The 23361-nt window shown below is 40.3% G+C and overlaps 1 protein-coding gene across 1 annotated transcript; it reads left to right on the forward strand.

The window, feature by feature from the left end:
• The first annotated feature begins 69 nt into the window (after positions 1–69).
• On the forward strand, positions 70–14633 carry LOC102095953 (cytochrome b5). Its single transcript, XM_065053022.1, has 5 exons — positions 70–515; positions 8229–8357; positions 10046–10075; positions 12584–12618; positions 13488–14633. Exons 1-5 carry the CDS (start codon positions 372–374, stop codon positions 13564–13566), a joined length of 417 nt encoding a protein of 138 aa, XP_064909094.1. The 5' UTR covers positions 70–371; the 3' UTR covers positions 13567–14633.
• Positions 14634–23361: the final 8728 nt, after the last annotated feature.

Below are 23361 nucleotides of genomic sequence, written 5' to 3' on the forward strand. Positions count from 1 at the left end.
AGCCGCGGGTTCAGAGCCTGGCGACAGCCCGTAACACCCCTCGCCGCAGCACGTGACCAGCGGCGGGTCACGTGGAGGGCACAGCTTACGCCCACAGCGCGGAGAGAGGGCAGAGCAATGAGGCTGCCGATTCGCCCCACAAGTCCCGCCCCCGCGGAGCCACCTCGGTTACCAGCCTGACGCCTTCTTTGAAAGGCGTTCCGCTTCGCCAATGAGAAACCGGCAAGAAGGCGGAGGGCGGGCGGAGCGGAGGGGGCGGTGGCTGGTGGCGATAGGCTTGCGGGCGGGCTGCAGTCGGCGTGCGCGGGGGGCTATAGCCTGTTGCGAAGCCGGTGGGGTGGGAGCTGTGGTGCTGTCGTGCTGTGGGGGACATGGTGGGCTCCAGCGAGGCCGGGGGTGAGTCGTGGCGGGGCCGGTACTACCGGTTGGAGGAGGTGCAGAAGCATAACACCAGCCAGAGCGCCTGGATCATCATCCACCACCGCATCTACGATATCACTAAGTTTCTGGATGAGGTGAGTGCTCGGGGAGGGGACGGTGAAGGAGGAGCGGGGAGCTGCGGGTACCAGATCCCCCGAGCCCCGTGGGGCGGTGCGGGCTCGTCGGACGGCTTTCTTCTCTCTCCGCGCTGTGCGGCGGGGCGGGGGCTGCCCCTTACAGGCTCTCGTCGGCCTCCCGCTGACTGGGGACGGGAGCGGCACAGCGGGGTGGCGCCCTCGGCCTGCCGCCGTATTGCTCTGGAGAAGCGGCCGTAGGGCGGCCCCGGGACTCGGTTGTAGGGGCTGTTGGGGGCGGGGTCGTGGCTCTAACGGCGGGGATGGGCTCCGGGATCCCCCGCGGGGCAGCGGGCGCCTGTCGGGCTGGGAAAACCCGGGTGTGCCGGCCCCCGCTGGCGTGTGATCCGCTGCTGAGAGCTGCTGTCTGCCTTCCCCGGCCTTTAAACTTTCTGCTCTTGTAGAAACCGAAGTTCTCCGGAGCCTTTGTTCTCTCACTGCTGTCCTAACGCCCTCTGCGGGGGTGTGCGACGCCGGTCTGCGAAGCTGCAAACGTTCAAACTCTAGTAGAATACAGCGGTCAAGTTGAGCACCTTTTGTTTGTTTGTTTTGTGTTTTTTTTTTTGTTGTGCTTTTTTTGTTTTGTTTGGAGTTTTTGTTGTTGTTTGTTTTTTGTTTGTTTGTTTTTCTCCCACTTAACCGTTGACGTTCTTGGTCACTTCACAGAATCACAGAATGTTAGGGATTGGAAGGGACCTCAAAAGATCATCCAGTCCAATCCCCCTGCCGGAGCAGGAACACCTAGATGAGGTTACACAGGAAGGTGTCCAGGCGGGTTTTGAATGTCTCCAGAGTGGGAGACTCCACAGCCCTGGGCAGCCTGTTCTAGTGTTTTGATACCCTCACTGTGAAGACGTTTCTTCTCAAATTTAAGCGGAACCTTTTGTGTTCCAGTTTGAACCCATTACCCCTTGTCCTGCCGTTGGTTGTCACTGAGAAGAGCCTGGCTCCATCCTCGTGACATTCACCCTTTATATATTAGTAAACATTAATAAGGTCACCCCTCAGTCTCTTCTTCTCCAAGCTAAAGAGCCCCAGCTCCCTCAGCCTTTCCTCATAAGGGAGATGCTCCACTCCCTTCATCATCTTTGTTGCCCTGCGCTGGACCCTCTCCAGCAGTTCCCTGTGCTTCTTGAACTGAGGGGCCCAGAACTGGACACAATATTCCAGGTGTGGTCTCACCAGGGCAGAGTAGAGGGGAAGGAGAACCTCTCTCAACCTACTAACCCCCCTTGTAATACACCCCAGGATGCCATTGGCCTTCCTGGCCACAAGGGCACAGTGCTGGCTCATGGTCATCCTGCTGTCCACCAGGACTCCCAGGTCCCTTTCCAACTACGCTGCTCTCTATCAGGTCATTCCCCAACTTACACTGGAACCTGAAGTTGTTCCTACCCAGATGCAAGACTCTACACTTTCCCCTGTTATATTTCATTATATTTTTCCATGCCCAACTCTCCAGCCTGTCCAGGTCTCGCTGGATGGCAGCACAGTCTTTTGGTGTGTCAGCCACTCCTCCCAGCTTGGTGTCATCAGTATACTTGCTGATAGTACACTCTATTCCCTCATCCAAATCATTGATGAATCTATTGAATAATACCGGCCCCAGTACTGACCCTTGAGGCACTCTGCTTACAGGCCTTCAGCTGGACTTTGCTGGACACTTGCTGGTAGTGAACATTTGATGTAATCATTGATAGTCATGGTTAACAAAGAAGCTTTTTAGTTAGTGGACCAAAACGTTCTGCTGTGGAGACCTCATTGCAGTCTACAGCTTCTGCACAACGGGAGGAGAAAGAGTAGGCACTGAATTCTTCTCTTTAGTGGCCAATGACAGAACCTGAGGGAATGTCAGGAAGATGTGCCAGGGGAAGTTTAGGTTGGACCTCAGGAAAAGGTTCTTCCCCCAGAGGGTGGTGGAGCACTGGAACAGGCTCCCCAGGGAGGTGTCACAGCCCCAAGCCTGACAGTGTTCAAGAAGAGACTGGACAAGCCCTCAGACACATGGTGTGAACTGTGGGGTTGTCACATGCAGGGACAGGAATCAGACTTGATGATTCTTGTGGGTCCCTTCCAACTCAGGACATTCTATGATAAATGCAACTACTGAGCCATTTTTGTTAGTATTAAGTGTAGCTAGGTTTTATTAGTGATTTTTTGAGTTTTTTCCCTCACCCCTATTATCTGCAGAGATCTATCATCCAATCAAAAAGTGTGATTACAGATTTTTATTAATTGCTTTGAGACTACAGTTCAGATTGGTAGTGACATGACAGAATTCAAGCCTCTAGTTCTGTAATCCTGTCCTGATTTTTGTGGTTGTAAACGCTTTGAAAGTTAATGTTTTTTTTTTGTTATTCAGGCAAGGGCAATTTATAGAAGCCCTAGAGGACAATGCAGTTTATCATGCAGCCTAAGAAATTGAAGTAGCTGTTCTTGGAAACTTGATCAGTTTTGGTTGATACATAACTATGTGAGTGCTTTCAGACTGGGAAGGGACCCCCCCCCAAAAAAAAAACCCAAACAAACTAAAAAAAAAAAAAACAAAACAAGAAAATCCAAACAAACGAAACAAACCAAAACAATGCAACAAAACCAACCAACCAAAAAAAAACCCTAAACCTAACACAGCACAACAAAAAAACCACACTTGGAAGAAGTCTGTGATCTAATGAGCTCTTGGGTTTAAGTAGTTGCACAAACAAGTTGATAGCCTCTTTCTTTAGTATGTGGTGAAATTGGTAAATATTAGGAGGCACCACCATGTGTGAATTTCTCCATGGAAGTCTTCATTTCAGCTTTCAGAACAATGTTGCTAATTCAGCAGCATATCAAAAGAATTAAGTTTGTAAGCAGTTAAATATTTGTTTCTTGGACAATTGTGGGATGTCTGATGCACTCTGGTAGATATGGGTCAAAACTTAGCCTCACAGCTTTCAGTGGCTGGTTGTGGAGCTTAAATTCTGGTTCATATTCTGAGATAATAAATAAATGAGATTAGGTAACCATTTTCAACAATGGTTCTGAAAGACGCTACAGTCCTAAGGAAGGCTCTTGGATCTTGTCATGTTCATTTCATAGGACACTTTTTTTTTAAACATTTTTCAATGCCTTTGATACCTGGTGAATTTATCAAATGATGCAATAATTCTTTTGATACTGCCGGACACTGAGGCATTTACGTGTAACATAAGAGGAGAAATTGGAGCTAGCTTCTTGCTGGTTTGTTCTTAATTGAAGTTAGATAGTCAGTGGACTGGGGATGGTGGTATATATGCGTTGGAAATGATGAGGCTGACAGGGAGTGGAGGCATTGCGCAGTGGGACCATATTAGCTTGGTTTCCTAAGGACAAGGCTTGAAAAAGATAATTTGAAATAGAGATCAAGTGCTGGAGGAGGAAAGGATTGTGTACTTTGACACCTTTTCCTAGGGGTTACTGAAGATGAAGATTCCAACAATTGCTGATATATATATTTGTGTGTGTATATATATATATATATATATATATATATATGGCAGTTGCTAGGAAAATTTTATAACTTGAATATATATCTCTGAATTTTCTTTGATTGTTAAAGTATATCCTCTAGAAGAGGAAATCCAGAGACCTCAGCTTTTGGAGTGCATGAAAGTATCTTCTTGAGACCAGAAACGTGTGTATCATCTTTTTCATTCAAAGGCTATCAGACTTGTATGACAGAAAAATTGTGAAGCTTTTTCATAGTTTCAAGTCCTACACGATTTAACAGAAGATAGTGGCTAGAAATGCATGTGTACTCACAGCAGCATCTTGTGTAATTATCTGTAATTACATATGTGAATGGTGTTAAATGTCAATTAATGGATTAAGTATGTTGGTAATGCTTGATAGTATTTCTCCATAGTTTAATAAAGCAATCCCACTAGTCAGGCTCTTATATCAATCTAATGAGCCAAACAAGAGTACCTGGGCCTATAAAAATAAGAATGAAATGATCAGTGTCTTGATCCACTTGCCATTGTAGTGAGAGTATGCCCTATTGCTTTGGTGGGAACTTGGTTGGATTCTTTAAGCTAGGCAGAGAAGCTAATAAGAATAGGAACATCTCTACCCGAGAGAAATTCCTTATTCTGGAAGCTAACTGTGGTCTGTATTTAATATTCATCTAATACAGACTTTTTTTTTTGTTACTTCAGTTGTTGTTGGTTTAATAATTTAGTGAAAATATTAATGGCCAGTGAAAATTGATTTTTCATAAGGTGTGAACTTGCGCCTTCATGGTGCTCTTTCTAAACAGAACGGATAGCTACCACAAAGTTGTTCTGCAATGCTGATCAAATAAAGTGCAGAAAAAATTGTTTTACTCCGTTGAAATGAAAAATGTTCTGTCTACTATATAGCGATAAGTTATATTCATCGTATATGATGATGTTGTGGAGGAGTAGCGTAACACCTTCCATGTGGAAGGTAGTGAGTGACTTACATTGAAAGGTGCTGGTACTAGCACGTTTTGTCTGTCAATGTATCATGTGGATTTTTATTGCAGAACCTTGCAGTCTAAGGATCAAAACCAGTGTTATCGCTTCCTTAAACTCTGCTGAACCTTGCAGGAAGATTTGACAATGCTTCAAAAAATAGCAATTCTTAGCAGTCTTTTGTGCAAGATACTGGAAGCTGTAATTGTTTTTAAGCAGGGAACTGAGTGCCCAGCTACTGGGCATTTCTTTTGCTCTTCATCTAAAACCGTAATAATGGTTTTCAAAAATACACTCATAAAGAGATCTACTCCCTTAGCCTCTGAGAGTTTTACGTAAGTACAGAATTTCTGTCCTGTAACTTAAAGAGATGATGGAGATAATTGGGAGGACTCTTTTCAAACTACCTGAAAGTGTCCTTAAAACAAATGGGCATTGTTCTGTCTGTCTTGCACAATAAAGCAGAGGTTTTGTGGGTCTTTGGTTCTGCTCGTCCTTTCTGCTTCTCATTCTCTGTAGTGCAGAAAGCAAAACTTGAATTTATGAGACTGCTTGTGGTGGAGACCTTTGCTAATCTCCTGGAAAGTTAAACTGGACCCTAGATTTGATTCTGCCAATATGGGAAGGGGGAGGGTGCAGGAATTGTGAATTATGAGAGTTATATTTTAATAGAGTCTTGAACTATGACACTGAGGAAGTTGCATGGCTAGCGAGGGGAAGGTGATAGGAGTTCAGAATGAAGTAATCACAGTCTTCTGACACCAGTGAGAGCAGTGAATTTAACTGATTATTTGCTTTTAGATAAAGCTTTCTAATGTGCTTCTGTTAGGAATTAGTCCATGATACGTACCATTTCTGGCTTTGTGCAGATTTGTGTTACACGTGTAACTTAAATATCTATGTTATTATATTTGGAATGTCCTCGGATTGAGCTAGACTAGCTCAGTTTATCAGCAAAAGCTTTTTCATTTCCCTTGAACCACAATTTTACCTGCAAAAGCAGTTTAGTTCTTTGTACTGGCAGGATTTCAGTTTAGGAGTCATTATCTGTATATTGTCTTGTGGTCTTCCAGTCCCAGGGTCTGTCCAGAGGCTCTTCATTAAAGTAGAAATTCTGATCACAATCTTGGTTTACCATGCCAAAGGGTGAACAAAGGCCCTGTATAAACAAACTTTGAGAAACTCATCCAACCATGGAAAATGCTCAGCTTTTGATAGAAAAGTCACTTCTTGTCCTTTGTGAGACATTACAGTTGCTCCCTCTCATTAGGGGAAGTGATGTCTTTTCATTAATTGCTTGTATTACATGCTGGTTGTTCGCAGAGGGTTTGCAAATTTACATCTTTAAGCAGAGGTGCTGTCTAAAAGAAAAATTTATGCATTTCAAGGCACTGAACTTGAGTAATCCCTCAACTTTTGTCCAGTCCTTTCCCTAAGTACTTATCAGAATGGACTCAAGGGCAGGATTTTGGTGAGCGTGTCATATTTGCACGTCTGCTTGCATAATCTTTACTCGTAATGCACTCTTCTAACCTTTTTTGGCTCAGCTGCTCTGCCTGATCTTGCTATCAGTTGCTTAATCTTGTTTTTGCTTAGTCATGGTAGGGATCTCTTCTTCTAGCTGTGGTATCTTGGCTCTTTAAAAAAATGTGCTGGGTTGGTTTGAGTTTGTGTGTATTTTGTGGGTTTTTTTGTTTGTTTTATTTTGTTTTGTTTTTTTCTTAAAGCACCTTTCTTAATCTATTAAAATAAATACCTTTAATACAGAGGTCCAAGTTCTGGAGTTCTGGTACTGTTGGAAACTGGCGGTAGTAGTATTTTCCTGATCTGTATGAACAAGTCTTGTTGAAAGAGGGGGATCGATAGGAGGCTAACACGGTAGATTTGAGTAAATGCTAACCTGGATTGCCTAGACTAGTAGAAATGTTTATGCCATTTATTTCATCTAGTGTCTAAGCATAGCCTTGCTGTTCAGCTGTACCCCAGGCAACATGACCCTAAATAATAGCATTTTAATCTATTTTCATCATTTTAGATCCAGTAGTCAGAAGCATTAAAAGTGGAATTGAGGCTCCAAAGCCTTACTTCCTGTGTTAGAATTTATTTCGTGATTGCTTTAATCCAAGGCGGTAGTAATATAGTGATTTCAGCTTGTTTATCTGATAATTCCTAGTGTCTATGTGGTAGTTTCCTATATAAAGGTTCAGTGATGAATTTTTATGGCGTGTTACTTATCTGTTATAAAAATGAGTAACTTGAAGCTGAGAAAATTCACTGAACTAGAAGATGTGCTGTGTCTTGCAGTACATACAGGCTGACTTATTTGATCGATGGAATTGTGGAACTTAATGCAATCCCAAGAGTGCATGTGGGGAAGAATAAAAATCAATGAAGAACAGGGATTTAGGTTAAGGCAATGGTGATGGGTTGAAGTATTAGGAGATAGTGGAAGATGACTTCTCTAACATTTCAAGGGTTTTATCAGCAGTGTGGTTTTGGGATTCCATAGTCTTCTAAAACCAAATTGCTGTTCTAGTGTCGTGTATGAACTTTCAGTTGTGCTTAAGCAGTTTCAAAGTAACTGGCTTACTAGATAATCATACAATAATTTATTTTGAAAAGGACCCTTGGAGGTTATCTGGTCTAACCCCCAGCTAGGATTAACTTGAAGGTCAGGTTTTTTTAGAGCCTTGTCTAGGCAGCCTCAAAGGATGGAGATTCTGTGTGCTCCCTTGTAAACTTATTTCAGTGCCTGATTACTCTTGTGAAAAGTTTTCTGTTATATCTACTTGGAATGTTCTTGATGCAACTTACAGCTTTTGGCTTTTATGCTTTTGCTGCATAAAATGTTGTTTGGATAAAAATATACATTTCCTGCATAAGTGAGAACATGGACTGTAACTTCATATAATAGTTGGTCTATTAAAAGATTGACTGATTCCTACAGTGTTCTAGCTGCTTTAGTTGCTAGGGGTGATGCCTCTTACTGCTCCATTGCTGATAGAGACTTAGTTTCCTTGGTTTTTGCTTCAGACAGTACATAAAAATCTGTAGTTATTCAGAGAGGTTTATGTTTGCTCTAGGAAGTCTAGCAGCTGATTTTGCAAGTAACTTATAAAAAATTATTATTTTTTTTAGAAATGTAGAAATTAACAATTCCACTTTTAGCACATGGAATGGTCTTCAGTAACAAATTTGAATCTTTTACAAATTGCAGCACCCAGGTGGTGAAGAAGTCCTAAGGGAGCAAGCTGGGGGAGACGCTACTGAGAACTTTGAAGATGTTGGCCATTCCACAGATGCAAGGGCACTGTCAGAAACCTTTATTATTGGGGAACTTCATCCGGTGAGTATGTGAGAGTACAAATACTTGCTGTTTACCATAGTGGTTTTGTGTATAGTTATTTCTCTGGTAATTTACTTCAAAATAAAGGAGAGCTGCTAGTTTGGTTGGATGCCAGCTCTGCAGTTGTTTATCAGTGGACCTGGCCTGGACATAGGTTCCCCCACAATGAAAGGATTTGATTAGTGTAGCATAAAAATGGTCACATTGAAAAGTTTGCTGTTTTGAAATATTTTACAGCTTAGTTCTTGAATAAATTGAACATGGAATCATGCAATTTCTGGTGTACGCTGTGAGCTTTATAATGAGACTGTATAGTGAAATGAGACTGAAAGTGAAATGTCAGAATGTCTTTTCTTACATCAGTATGTAGAGTGATAACTGACAACTGCTGTCATTCCTTCATCATTGTAAACGTATATGCCAGGTTTCCATCTGCATCTAAAAAGTACAGTCCTGGCTCTTGATATGTGCATTCAGGAAATGGCTATGTAAGCATCTTGCTCTGTCTTCTCCTCTCTGGCTCCCCCCATCTTGAGCTCTATCAGTTTTCCCTACTTGCAGTTGTCAGGATTGTTTATGATCAGTTCCCACTGGATCATCTGTCCCTTCCTCTTTTTTATACTGTCCTTACCATCTCCTGTACTTCCAACAAGTATCTTTCTGCTGCCTCAAGGTTTGAAGGATTTATTTCTAGCTGCAGAGCTGCTGCCTTGACTTCCTACAGATAGGCCTTATTTAAGCCCTTTTGCATCTTAATAGTTGAAAACCACTTGCTAGAGGTTTAGGCTCATAGTTTAGCTGCTGTGCTAAGGCAGTCTATTCCCTAACGGTGCCCATCTGCTCTATTGCCCATCCCTGCTTCTTTATTCCACATCTGTCTGTTTTGTGTATATTTTGTGTAGCATTTGGCATAAGTATCACTGTCTTCAGTAGCATGTTTCACAGTAAGATTCCTGATCTCGTATCTGCCTTAGGTCCTCTGTTAATAAACACTACTAGTGTAGCTTCTCCTAGTTTGAAATAATTCAGCTCTGATGCACACTTGTAACCTTGCAGGCTTGTCATCTCAGATGGCAGCTGATGCCAGTGAAGTTGTTCTTAACCTGGCTACCAGTCCAGTTCTTCCTTGTTTGATAAACACCTGTTTTCATTTTATATGAAACATACAGCTTGATACTTTAATGTACAAACACAGCACTGTCAAGATTGTATACTGTTGGGTGCTTTTTTTGTAATAAATATGACTATGTCAAGTAAAACTTAATGAGTTTATGAAAGATACATAGAGTTTGGGACCTTTGTACTGAACATTGGACCATAACTAGTTAGATGACTTTGCTCGGTAATACAAGTACGCTAAGTAAACTAATATGATTGTAATCAATGTATAAGCTAAGGTTATGTGTACTGTTTAGAGGCAAAGGAAATGCAAAAATATGGGCACAAGAAATAATGAAATATTTTGGAGACTAGGGTTTAACTTTATTGTATACTGGGAAGTATTTAAGGAAGTGATCTTGTTTATGATAGCTCAAAATCATACACTGATATCCGCTCTTTTGCATATCTGTTTCCTAGGTAAAAATAGGTACACATTAACAGAACTGTAAACTGAATTAAGTGATAACTGTTATCCAAGTATTTTTTGGTTTTGTCTAAATGGGTTTTTTTTGCTTGCTTTCTTGCAGGATGATAGAGCGAAGCTGCAGAAACCATCAGTAAGTGTGTTTCTTGAAATGCCACATTGTTTCTTTTAAGCATTAGGGACAGTGTCTGTAAATGATATACCCTCAGAAGCAAAAATAATTCAGCTTTATTTTAAGTGTAGTTTTTCAGGTCATAAATCTCTTAAATGTGTTGATCTGGCTTCAACTTATTCTTCCTGTTAGCTGTTTTTTTATGTTTGTGGGGTTTGGTTTTTGTTTGTTTTTCTTTAATTTGTATCATTGCAAACCAAGAGGTTACTAGTTGTGTTGGCATTACACTGTAGGAGGAAGGAGAATCAGTCAGTGATTTTCTAGTATCTTATTTAATAAAAAATCAGTTTATAGATGGGATGGATTAAACTAAATGTTTGTGGGGAAAAAATGTGATGTTTATCTACTAGTGCTGCCAATATATTATTGAAGTAGAGGCATTTGCATGCTGTGTTATAGATGAGCTAATTTGAAATTGTGAACCCTTTTCAAGATTAAAATACTGTTTTTCCTGACTGTTTCAGTAGATTTTGCTAAGTGTCCTGTCAATGCGGTATTGCACTCTTTTTTTTTTTTATGTCTTGAAACTCAGCTATCAAACTCATAAATACAGATGTCCCTTAAAGGAGCAGGTGCATCACAGATTAATTTGTACAGTTGCTGCTGCTGTGTGTATAGAGGGTGTTTGCTCAGGGCTGGCTTAACAGTACAGCAGTGCACTTAGGAAGTACTTGAAGACTATTTTTAAATGAAGCGTAGCAGGAATAGGATATTACTCTTGCTGTTTGAGAGGTTACTTTTAAGAAACAATCACTTTTGTAAGATCTTCCAATAATATTAATAAGTTAAAGAAAGAAAGCAAAAAATATACATACTGAAATGTTCACCAGAGCAATTATCAATTTTATTATTAATTAAGGACTGGAACTGGTATACTAATAAAAATAAGTAATGGAGTGGTGACTGGAATTCAGAGCTTCTTCCCACCAAGAGTAACATCTGCTGGTCAGATTTCTTCTGAAATTCAGGGCAATTTACACTTAAGCTGTAAGGGCTCCAGCTGTAAATGCAACTGAAAAACAGACTGCCCAGTGCAACTTGTAGCAATACAATCGCTTAATAAAGCTCACAGGAACTTACTAAACTGAAGCACTTAGAATATTAGCTTGGCCAAAGCGTGGTCAGTTGGGCATTAAGATGTATACAAATTGCTTTTTTCTGAATTCCTATTGGGCTTATTCCATTGTTTTAGCACTCTTCAAAGTTATCTACACTGCGTGTGTGTTCCATCATTCCAGAGAGAAGCTGGAGCATGTTCTTCCAGCAGGACGTGTGTGTGTAGCTGATAAGACAGTTTCAGTGTGCACTGTGCTCTGGGTGGGTGACACAAGGTTAGGCCCTCTGCCCTGCCTCACTGGGAGCCGTCAGAAGGCCCTGTGCTTTCAAATGTCCTCTCCCCTGTATTTAAAGTACCTTCAGTGCACATGTCCAATGTCATACTGTTTAAAGCCATTTTTTAATGAGCTGGGCCATATTCTTACTGTCTTAGTGTAGGGGGAAACCACCCCCTGGATTTGGAGGTGACAAGCCTGTTGTAGAAGGTGTTGACCATGATGGTGCGGGCAGCTCTTCCACGCTGTTTGGCTTTGGGATTAGTTTTTATGGAGGTGTTCTCAGAACCAATATAGGCATAATCACTGTGTCTTTTTCTTTTAAAAAGGGTATTTGTCGTGTGTAAACCTATGATAATTTGTGTGCTTGAAAACATAGCCTGTTTAAACCTATGAGAGGATGTTAGGAATCTTTTGCTCTTTTAAATGAATTGCAAATATTCTGATACTGGAGTGATTCATTTTTTAGTGATGGTTTTAATGCTTGGATCTTTTAAATGCACTTAGGGCCCTGTGCAATTAGTAGTATTCCAATTAATAAGTCTTCATATAAATTGCATATATGTACCCAACTGGGATTTGGTCTTGTAGTGCTTCTTTTTCTGTGGAAGCTGAACAAAAACTCCAAATCAATATTGGAAACAGCTATAATAATTTGACTGATTCTTACGCAATGTGAAACACCACACCAAAAAAAAACAACCACCTGAGTTTAATAAGCCTGTGGATGTAAATTAATAGCTTTCTTCATGCAGGTTACATATAATAAACACATATATTAATTCAAAGTCTCTTCAAATAGGTTTTAGGCAAATAAGGGATCTTTTTCTTTTAGGTGACTAAAAATTTCAAATGTAACCTGAGGTTGAAGACAGCTTCGTGGGAAAACTTGCAGCAAAATTATTTGTGATTATATTTTTTTTAATAACTTTTGATGCAATGTTGATTACAGAAGCTGCTGCTACCCGCCTTCTAATAAGAGTCTGTTAAAGGAAATCTGAGAAAATGCTTTCCAAATGCAATGCCTAGCTGTTTTTAAACTAGTCCTACTTAATGAGTTTTGAGAAATTAAGGAGCTAGTTAAGATGGAGAGGGATGTCTGCCTGGTGTAAATATCTTTTTATGCTTTGCTTTCCAGGAAACTCTTATTACGACGGTTCAGTCTCAGTCCAGGTATAGTATGGCACCTGATGTCGAACTTGAAGTTCCTTATGATTATGTTTCTGAAGCTTGGAAAGCTGAATAGCTTCTGTCTGCTGGAAGCTTAGTTGCCAGGGGATGGTACAGGGAAATTTCTGTTCTGTATAAAGACCAAGTTGGTAACTCTACCACCTTACAAGCATTTTAGCTTACTGTCCAGATATTTTTTTCCCACATCAATATGTATCGATATCTACCAAATGGTTTACGTTGCACAAGCCTTCCTTTCTGGAGACTATTGGGTGAACAGCAGGCACCTGGTGCTCTTGCTGACTTGTTCACTGACATGTAGTCCTCACTTTTATGACTTACTACAACTATTGCATCTAAGGGAAATCAAAGGATTGTGTCTGTAAGAAGGAAAATCTGTGTCATAATTGGGAGGAGGGAAAAAACACTTTGGAACACCACTGAGTCAAACTTCATGAATTTGTATCCTGCTGACTGTTCCATGCCGCTCTGAGTGGGGAGCTTGGATGCTTGAAAGTATCATGTGATGCTGCTGCTTAAATGGCTTTTGAATGAATGATATTATGGGCCTGGGCAGCATACCATGATTTTAAACGTGTCTGGAATCCTACTTCTCTAGTAAGCAAACTTCTTGTAAACTCTAGTCCAAAACCTTAACAGTACAAGCTTCTTTATTACTTGGCTAGAGTATTACTGGCCAGCCTAGGTATTCTGTGGGTTGATCTTTCACGTATTTGTTGGGATGAGGAAGGAGGTCATCTTTAAGCAATGACTTGGTGCTGTGGGTTGTTTTTTGTTGTTGTTGTTTTGTTTTGTTTTTTAACTTGCTGGTTATTACTTCCTAAACTGCTGTTTCAAAAACTTCTTTTTAGTTCGTGGTCCAACTGGGTGATCCCAGCAATAGCAGCAATCATCGTGGCCATGATGTATCGTTCGTACATGTCAGACTAAGCGCCTTGCTGAGAACTAATGCAAGAAGAGACTGATCTAGATATAAGCAATCTTAACCCAATATGTTTCCAGACAAAAAGCCTGATGTCTGAAGAAAAATTCAACTTTTTCTGAAAACTGAACAATTCTATTCTGCTGTGCACTTTTCTTAATGTTGCCTTCTTATTTGCTGTTCCAAAGTGATAAAAAGGCACCATTTCTCTTTTTGTATAACAATTTTATTCCCTAATGAATTACTTGATAACTGTATTGGTTTCTGTGTTAGAATATTGTTTTGTATGTAACACTGATTCTGGTTATTTTTCTTTGATCTGTAATGGAGTCCATAGGACTCTCTTTACATATAAATTTTACAGCTTTAAATGACTACCAAAAGTGTGTACATGAATCTGTCTATGTAGGCAACTTAAAAAAATCATGTTGTCTTCTTAAACGTAGTGTGTTTGAATGAAATGCTAATTAAATATAATGGAAAAAGCTGAGTGGAGTAGTGGGTATAGGTGTCTCTAAGCAGTTGGGCCCTACTGATCAGACTATAGTGAACAGATTTGTTTGTTTGTTTGTTTGTTTCCCCCCTTTCTTTTCTTGTTGACATCTGCTCTTATAGTTTTTGTAGATACTAGCAAACTGCTCTGTTTGGCTCCCATTGAAAAATACAGGCAAAGTACAAAGCCCAACGTTTGGCCCAGTTATCTCTGTCTCAGCTTTGTGAAAAGTATCTTTTTTTTTTTCCCAAGAAAGGCAGAAAAAAAGTGCTTTGTAAATCCCACTACAGGTAATGTAACTGCTACTAAATAATACTGTTCCTGCCAAGCACTCAGGTGACTCTAGAATTTGTTTTGGAACTTTTAGACTTTTATAAAATCTGCAGTTTTGTCATGTACATTATGAGGGAAAAACTGATGCATGGAATCTGTTTCTGACTGTTCTGTGATGTGCTCCTTGGTGCTTTACTATGAAGAGATTACTATTTTCATTGCTAAATACGAGATAACTGAAAGTTTGCATTTTGTGGTGAACATTTTAGTCATATGTAAATGATCATGAATAAAAGTTTAATTGCCTACTCTTGTTGCCTCAAATGCATTCATTTCAAACTTTTTTTGAAGGCCTTGGAAGAAATATTCTTTCATATTGAGACACTTATTTGATGGTGCATCCTGAAAGTCAAGATATGTTCTTTATGCGGGGAAGTTGCATGTAAGATTGGGAAAGTTTATTCTGGAGCAGCTGGCATAAGTGAATGTTTTCATCAGCATGACCTCAGCACCAAGTAGTGAGTTAACAGTGGTTTGGCCCTGCAAGCTCTGCCTCCCTGATGGTCATCAGGACTTGCAGCCCCAGGGAAGAGGCATGCAGTTCAGGCCCTGTCACAAGTCAAAATTGAAAGACAGTATACTGAACAGCAGCTGTTAATAATAATAATAATAATTATTGTAATAATAATAAATGGTGGAGGGAAAGTGCTGTGACTTCAGGAGATAGTCTTGTGCATATGTAAAAATATCTTAATAGAGGTATTCTGTAAGGACTCCATATTTTGATATTCCTTTTCTGGGAATTCCTTTACTGTTACAGCAAATAAGGAGATCTCATCTAGCTTCGATGGTGAAAGTATATAGTACCTCTTATATTTGTATTCATGTGTTCTGTCTGACTTGGTTTACAAACACACATGCGCACTTACAGTAGATACAGTCAGCTTCTTTATGTTGGATATCTTAACCTGCAGTAAAAAGTGCTAGGCACAATCCCCGACACTGCCATATCTCATTTTGTTCTGTTCTTGCCCTAGCTTTTCCTTTGAATGCAGTGAAGCTCTAGTGACTTTTTTTTACAGATAACCTTTCAAAAGTATGTATTAACTATGAGTTGGTATTTAAACTCATAAATCAAGTTCCAAGTACTGAATTTTCTGTTACCTTTTAAAATAACATTAAAGTTCACATGTCTGGGGTGGGGAGTGGGAAAGTGGGAAGCAACTTAAAGCTTAACCTTTTTTTTTTAAGAATTTCAGGCTGGGATAGTTACGTCCACATCAGCAGGCAGGGTAGTGCAGTCAAAGTAGATCCGTAAGGCAAAACATGTGCTTTAAAAGGCCTTTTCTCCATGCTGTGTATGCTTTGGGAGTTTCAGTATGTTGTAACTCTGTTTGGGTCCCCTATACTGGATGTTTATTTATGCAATCCCCTGCAATACCTATAGCAAGGTAAGTCCCATCTGAAAGCAGTTGGACTGGCACATGCAGGGAATTTCTACAATGTGAGCCAAAAGCACAGTGAGTAGAGGCGAGCAGGCGATGCTTCCAAAGCTGATACAAGTTAAAATGCTAATGCAGATGTACACAGCTCCTTCCCTATAGTTGGTCTGTTCAGATTCCCTTCTGCTAGTGCTGATATAAATTGTTCCTCAGAGATGGCACGACTGTTTCAGGTTTTTAAATGTAAGCTGGTTAAACAGCAACAAAAAAATAAGCTGGTTTATCGTTTTCCTTTTTAATACCCTAAAGATAGAGCTGCTTTTAATAGGGGGCCATACAGGAGTATCTGTGTGACTTTAGCTTTTGATTATGAATATGAGAGGAAGAAAAAAGATATATGGGTGTGATGAGGAATCAATAACTATTCTGGTGAAGTGAAGTGAGTTAAGGGTAGTCAAGGTTTTTACAGTCTGACAGCAATAAGAAGACAGTCTGCTTTGTTCTCAGAACAAAATCCTTTGTCCTCGGGTACAATCTGAAGGTATTTGCTCTAATTGTCTGCCAGTTAGCTTTAATACTAATTTTTGCTTGGAGAAGCTGGCTTTGGTGTTTGATGCTTTACATCAGATACTGTCTTACGTTGTTTACTTGTACAACCTCACAATGTTTATACTGCCTTTGTATCCTGAAATAAATTATTTGGGCTTTACATTTTTGGCCTTCATCTGCTTCTCCTCTGTTGTTCACAAGAATGTATAGCGGCAGAGAGCTTCATCAAATGGAGATGGCTTCCTCTTGGTGTCTGTGGAGTAAAGCCAACACAACTTGTTCACTTGCTCCCTCTGCTATGATGAGAAAAAAAGAGTATGTTGTCCTGGTCTCTTCAGTGCCTTTTTCTAGTGCTGAATGTTGTGCTGCAGTCAGGAGTTCGCAGAATGCCGGAGAGAAAACGCCAAGAGGCTAAAAGCTAGGAAAATGGAAGCTGCTCACAAATTTTCTTCAGATGCAAAAAAAATGAAAAGGTGCTATTTTTATTCCCTGAGTGTTTGACTACAGAGGGTAAATGAATGCTTATAAATTCTTGGCCATTTTGAGCAAAACTTGCTGTATTTTCTGCAGGCTGGCAATAAAGATTAGTAGGTGAAACTGGAGCGAGAATGAATAGGCTGTATCAAAGTATCATACAAAACGTGTAGCACGTCAATAGTATTACAGTGTTTTCTCTTGAATATAGAGCAGGATTTCAGAAACAGTATAGAAGGAACAAGGAGAGGAAGAAAGCTGATATTCATGCATGCTTAGCTGTAACACCTGACCAGATCTGAGGTGAAGCTAGTAGCTGATGGATCATATATTTGCATTTTACTTCCCTCGTTTCACTTTCATACTATGTTACGTTCTTTGTCATGATTAATTCGTTATTTGTTGAAATATTTTGAGTTTTGAATGACCCGGCTTATAAGTGGGTGGGCAGACAAGCACATGAATTAATGAGAAATGTTGGAACTTTGGACCTCAGTAGATGATTAATTCTGGATTTTTTGTTTTTTCTGAAAACTAGTTAGACTTGTTCTTAATCTTCTTGCATGTAAGGGTGTGCTTCAAACAATCCTTGACATTTTCTTTAGCAGCTTTCTAAAACTCGGGACATGCAATGCAACTACTTGTCTCGATAAGTACTTAAAGAGAGCTCAGAATGGACTAGATTGCAGTGCAGAGTATCATGTATCAGAAATAGATTTTGACTTTTATCCTGTGTAGTGTAATTTCTGTGCCTGTGTCTTACAATTTATTGTGCTTAAGCAGACAGCATCATGCCAGGAGCTCTCAGTTCTGTTCACTGAGAGAAGGCTTGCGCTGTCAGGCAAGAAAAGATGCGCACAAGAAAACCTTAGGGTAATGTTTTTGGTGTCCCCAGACAGAACATCACAGAACTCACATGGCCCCCCGGAGTCCAAGAACAATACCCTGTAGCACACTTACCTCAGAAATATCTCCTTTTTCCATAGACCCTGGTCTATGGATGAAGCTGTTTGACTGATCCTATTGCAGGTATCTCTGGACTTCCACCTGCTTAGGTCCTGGATAAATGCAGCCTTGTATTGTTTGAAAATACAAGTTTTTACACAGCAGATGTGGGAAACGGTTCCTTTAAACAGAATGTGTTCTGGACACTGCTTCAAGGTGAGGGAGGAGGTGGTTAGAGGAAGGTGGGCCAAGCAAGGGGAGTGCTTTCCTAAGTGGTGTCTTGAAAATAAGGAAGGCTCATTCTCCTGTCACATTTGGTTGTCACAGATTTCTGAAGCCAGTTGGTGCTTTTAGTGTCACTCATCTAATCTTAACATGGCTTGCAGGGCTGATCATAAGAGCATGATACGTGTGTCGTTGAGGATGTTGAGGATGGACATGAAAGAAGAGCTTAGCCTGCTGCTTGGAAGCCTGCAGGGTGGTGGGCTGGTAAGTGGGAACGAGAAAAAATGTCCTTTCATTTGAATACTGAAGGGATTCCCAGCTTGTATTTACTTGTATCAATTTTCAGAGTAGTGTTGCAATGAGTAACATTCTCTGCATCAGCCTAGGGAGAACAAGCAATTTATGAATAATAAAGGGAAGTTGGTATTTGAGCAGTCACGGCTTCTGGGATTAGAATGAGGCAACCTTGATTTATTTTTAGGTGATTCTGTAGAACTACTTTTTGAAAGTATTGAAGTAACAAAGACACTTGAGTAACACAGGTTATTATCTACTTTGTTGTCATGATGAGGAGATCTACAGACCTGAGGATATGAGTGAACAAGTTACTAAAATACAAGCTAGGGTGTGTAGATTTAAAGCTAGCTACTCCCTGGCATCTCCTGCTGATGAGTTGCTCTTAGTTGTGTGCAAGATAATTTCATAGAATCGTAGAACAGTTTGGGTGGGAAGGGACCTTCAAAGGTCATCTAGTCCAACCCCCTGCAATGAGCAGGGACATCTTCAACTAGATCAGGTCGCTCAGAGCCCCATCCAGCCTGGCCTGGAATGTCTCCAGGGATGGGGCATCTACCACCTTTCTGGGCAACCTGGGTCAGTGTTTCATTGTAAAAAATTTCTTCCTCATGTCTAATCTGAATCTCCCCTCCTTTAGTTTAAAACCATCACCCCTTGTCCCATTGCGACAGGCCCTGCTAAAAAGTCTGTCCCCATCTTTTTTATTGGCCCTTTTTAAGTACTGAAAGGCTGCAGTAAGGTCTCCCAGGAGCCTTCTCTTCTCCAGGCTGAACAACCCCAACTCTCAGCATGTCAATTTATTCCATTTTTGCTGAAGGATATATGACCACATGCTTGAGAAGCTCAACATCTAGTAGATGTGTAAGTCTGACCAAACAAAACTTTCCTGCTCAAAGTTCTGTGAGTGTCTTGATCCAGGATGGTGTCTCGTATCATATATATAACACACCAACACGATCAGACTCTTCACAACAACTTGTGCTTCTTCATACAGTAAGTTGCTGTCTGCAAGTAAGTGTCAGCAGATGAGAAACAGTGGGAACAGTCACTGGAGAAAAAAGAAACAGGTTGTGAAGCAAGGACTACCCAGGAATTTTATTTCCTGAGCTTTGTGCCCTAACTGCTAAACTGCAAAGAATTTCACTCTCTCCTCTCTGCTGTGAATCCAGCGTTGTTTTTTCTATGGGAACAGATGAACTGCTTGAATATTTACCCTGGTACTTGGACAAAGTTTTACAGCCTGAGCAAACTCTGGCCTAGTTTAGAGGGAACTTGGATGTCTGCATCATTCTCTTGGGCAAAACCTTCCTGATTTCTGCAGGGCTTCTCTTCTGGTTTGCATGAAGCACAAGAATAACAGCTTTGGACTTGTTGCACACTTCCATGTCCTTGGCATTTGATATCGAGGTTGGTGTGAGCTCATTATGAATCCTTTAAAACAGATGGCCTTCCTACTTGCAACTGCTAATACGAATTTTTAAAAAAGGAGCATAGGGTTAACATTAATAGCAAATCTCTGAACTACATTATTTTTGTACTTTAAAAATCCATGTATTTTAAACCCATTGGTGCAGGGACTTTAGTCTTATGTCTAAAACACCTGGTACAAACAGATTCTGATCTTGTTTGGAGTGCTCAGTAGTTCTAATAACACTGCTGAAAAGGGTACCAGTTATGGGGCTTGCAGGCAAGTGGATGAGTCTAAATTCCGTTATAAACACAAATTTGTGCGTGTTAGTGTTAGATTTTTTTGCTGTTGTTTATTGCGTAAACTACAAGAACAAATAAAAAAAAATCTCAAGTATGGAATTAATTAAGTCTGCAAACTTGGTCTTGAAACTGAGCACAAAGTGAGACACCACATGTGAATGTTGTGATGAACCGTGCAGTGCTGTGGAGCATTTGTTCTAAGTAAGGAAGGGGAGTACACATGTTGTTCAGCATGCTATTTCTTCTGGCGTACTGCACTCTAGTCATTCTGTCTTTGGGCAAACCTTCTTCTAATCTTACTTGGAATATGCTCATACAATGTTATTAGAAGAAGTGTAAGTTTACTATAATACTCGTTTTATTAACACAATTAAAAAGGACTTCTAGGTTTTTAAAGTGTCATGTAACTGTTACGAGTTCTAGTATTTATTGATCATAACCTGACTGTGATGGAGATCAGTGATCAGGAATATAATGAAGAAAATAGGACTTCCACAGAAATTATATTGCTATATCATAAAAAATACTTTTTTTTTTTTTTTATTTAGGTAAACTTTAAACTGAGGTAACTGTTCATTTTAGAGGGATATACCCAGTCTATGCAATAAAGTGCTGTCAAAATGCTCTGGAATAAGGATAGCCTTCTTCCAGAAACAAGTTGGCTTAGGCATACATATTTCTTAGCATCTTGTTGCATAGATCACCTGTGAGTAGACCACAAATCCATTAAAGCAGCTGCTCAGCAAATGACGAATTTTGTCTGAGGAGTGTAACAATATAGACTTCATATTTATCAACGTGTTGCACTATAAATAATATAAATAGAAAGTAGTATCAAAACAAATTTTAGTGGCTTTTGTTTAAGTGGCTGAGACATTAGTGAAAGATGATATACTCTATACCCTTTTTAGCATTCTCCTCCTGATTTCTCACTTTCATGAAACAGTTTGAGTCTTATTATTAGTTTAATGTGCCCAAGCCAGAGTGCAGGCATTTCATTCCTCTCCCCAATAATAAAAATTTCATATGGTTCAGCCAATGACTTCACAAGATCAGAACTTAATTTGATTTCCACTCTAGAATAAAAATGAAAGGTTCACTAACATATTAAATTACCTTTTTTTTTCTTTAATTATAGTATTTCAAATACCGAAGTTTGCATCTAAAAGTTCCTCCAGTTTCTAGTGGTATTGTGAATTACCATGTCACCAAGCAGTTCAGAGGTTAGAAGTATTACAGTAAAACAAAAATAGCTCATCAGGACTCTTTAAATTGCTGGCAATAGAAAATAATATAGAGGGTAAATGCAAGGTAAACAAGTTTTAATTGTTAAAATAAAAGTATAGTTTGCTCCAGGCAGTGGCCATCAAAACCAAAGCACACGGATTTGAAAAACTTTGGAAACCCTTCCCAATCAGAGTTGCTTTTCTTATGTCACCTTCTGAGTGTCCTGCAACATTTTGTTGGTGCCAGTTTTCAAAAGCAGAGCATTTCTGGAATGATCTTTGGGTACTGACAGTCTTCATGCCCAGCTTCTCAAGTGTTGCAGCTCCTCTACTCTGCTAAGCCACCATGCTGCAGCTGCTGAAGCCTCCTCAGATGTCAGAGAGTCCTCCAGAGCAATTTGGTGGTACTTGGTTGCATTGACCAGGCTGATCTGTCTAAAATGGGCACTGTTGCTTCAGTTTAAAGATGCTTTGTACTAGTGAAGCTGCATTCACAAGAGGTCTTGTGCTGGTAAAACAAGGCTACCTTCACCCACTTATTCCATCTATACTCCAAACCTCTTGCAACTTGGTGCTGAGGGAGCTGCTCTTCCCAGAGGCACAGCCGTGAAGACACAGTGTTTACGAGAAATACTTGACCAAATAAGATTTACTAAGCTAAGGTATCAGGGTCTTAAGGCTGCTTAATGCCAAAAACTAGTTGGATTATTGCTATGTGCTGCTGAATGGACCTAGATATCTTCCTAATTTTTTTTATCTAGCTGCATACACATAGCTACATGTTAGTAACAGAAACAGGGAAAGCTCTCACAGAAGAAACAATTCTGAAGCTTATTTGCTCATCTGTGAGAGCTGAGCACTGAAAAAAATCTTATTCTTTTTGAAAACATCTTTTCAAATTTTTACCTAAGAATGAGTAGCTCTCTTTTACCTTATTTCTCAAGCCTGTCATGCCTTATTCCATGGGGCAAAACCTGTGCCTGGATTTTGTAGCTGAGCCAAAACACAGCTCAGATACAGGTTCCAGGCCAAACACAGAGCTGCTCTGTTGCCAGACAACACAACTAGTGAGGAACAACAGGTTTTGTAAGAGGCTGAGATGATCCATTAATTTTTTTCCTTGTCAAGATAAAATGACAGAAATATGTGCCATGTGGACTTACCTGGCTTTTGCAAGCACTGCTGCTGTGTTTTCTTCCTTCAAAGCTTTTTTCTCCCCGGTATGGGTGATACACATCACACCATGAACAAGGTTGTCTGGGGGGTTCACTATTAATACACCACTCAATCCCACTCCCCCAGTTTTACTATGCCTTTAATTAAAAGTTAAGCAGAGGCAGAAGAAAACTCAGTGCCTTTAAAAAAACTTTGGGCCAAATGCTACTTGACTTTAAGTCCAGGCTAACTCACCCTGACCTTGCTGAAATAACAGGGCTTTGAGTCATGGAGGGGCCTGGTCTGTGCCCAGGGGGGTTTTTGGATGATTCCCTCATTCTTAGTGGATTTTATTTCAAGTACTCGAGGTTCGGAGGAGGAAGAAATACCACACACCAGCCACAGAAGAGGAAATTTTGTGTTCATGTGTCTTTTCTCAATGCTTGCCAGTGCTGGTTTGTTGCCTGAAGGCGCTTGCTGATTCACTCTGTGGCCCTGGGTTTAATTAGCTACAGCTGAGGGTTCTTTGAACAAATATCCAACAGTAGAGACCTTGGGTTTTAGAGGTGATGTTTTAGGGCTGCCTGTTGTGTTCCCAGCACTCTTTCTTTTCTGTTAGTATGGTTTTATTTGCAATACTCCTTTCATGGGCACCTCTGAATACTGCTAAGCTCTCAGAGCAAACGTTTCTCTGTGGGTTGTGACAGGCTGCTGGGGAGTTTCTTTTGAAGGTGTGCCAGGACCAGCCGTGTCACGCAAGTGCATGTTAAGGAAAAGAACACCAGTGACCTTAGAAGAAAGGCATCATAAAGTTTCACAACGGGAACAGCATATGCTGGGATCCTTGCAGGAATCTTGTTGATTAACTGTCAAAAAGGTTTTTCTACAATGATGGGGAATATAGTTGTGTCAGGCTGTGGGCTTACCTGAAGAGACATAATGAAGATGACATCTTGAATGAGAGTAGTGTTGTCTTCTGTAAAAATTGCCATTTATTAAAACATCCAAAGATGA

The sequence above is a fragment of the Columba livia genome, chromosome 2, assembly GCF_036013475.1.
Source record: "Columba livia isolate bColLiv1 breed racing homer chromosome 2, bColLiv1.pat.W.v2, whole genome shotgun sequence".
In the NCBI taxonomy this organism is placed as follows: domain Eukaryota; kingdom Metazoa; phylum Chordata; class Aves; order Columbiformes; family Columbidae; genus Columba; species Columba livia.

Excerpts from the sequence above, each read along its gene's own strand:
- LOC102095953 (XM_065053022.1), top strand. The coding sequence starts at position 372 with ATGGTGGGCTCCAGCGAGGCCGGGGGTGAGTCGTGGCGGGGCCGGTAC. Across the intron at positions 516-8,228 it reads TCACTAAGTTTCTGGATGAG|CACCCAGGTGGTGAAGAAGT; the intron begins GTGAGTGCTCGG and ends TACAAATTGCAG. Across the intron at positions 12,619-13,487 it reads ACGGTTCAGTCTCAGTCCAG|TTCGTGGTCCAACTGGGTGA; the intron begins GTATAGTATGGC and ends ACTTCTTTTTAG.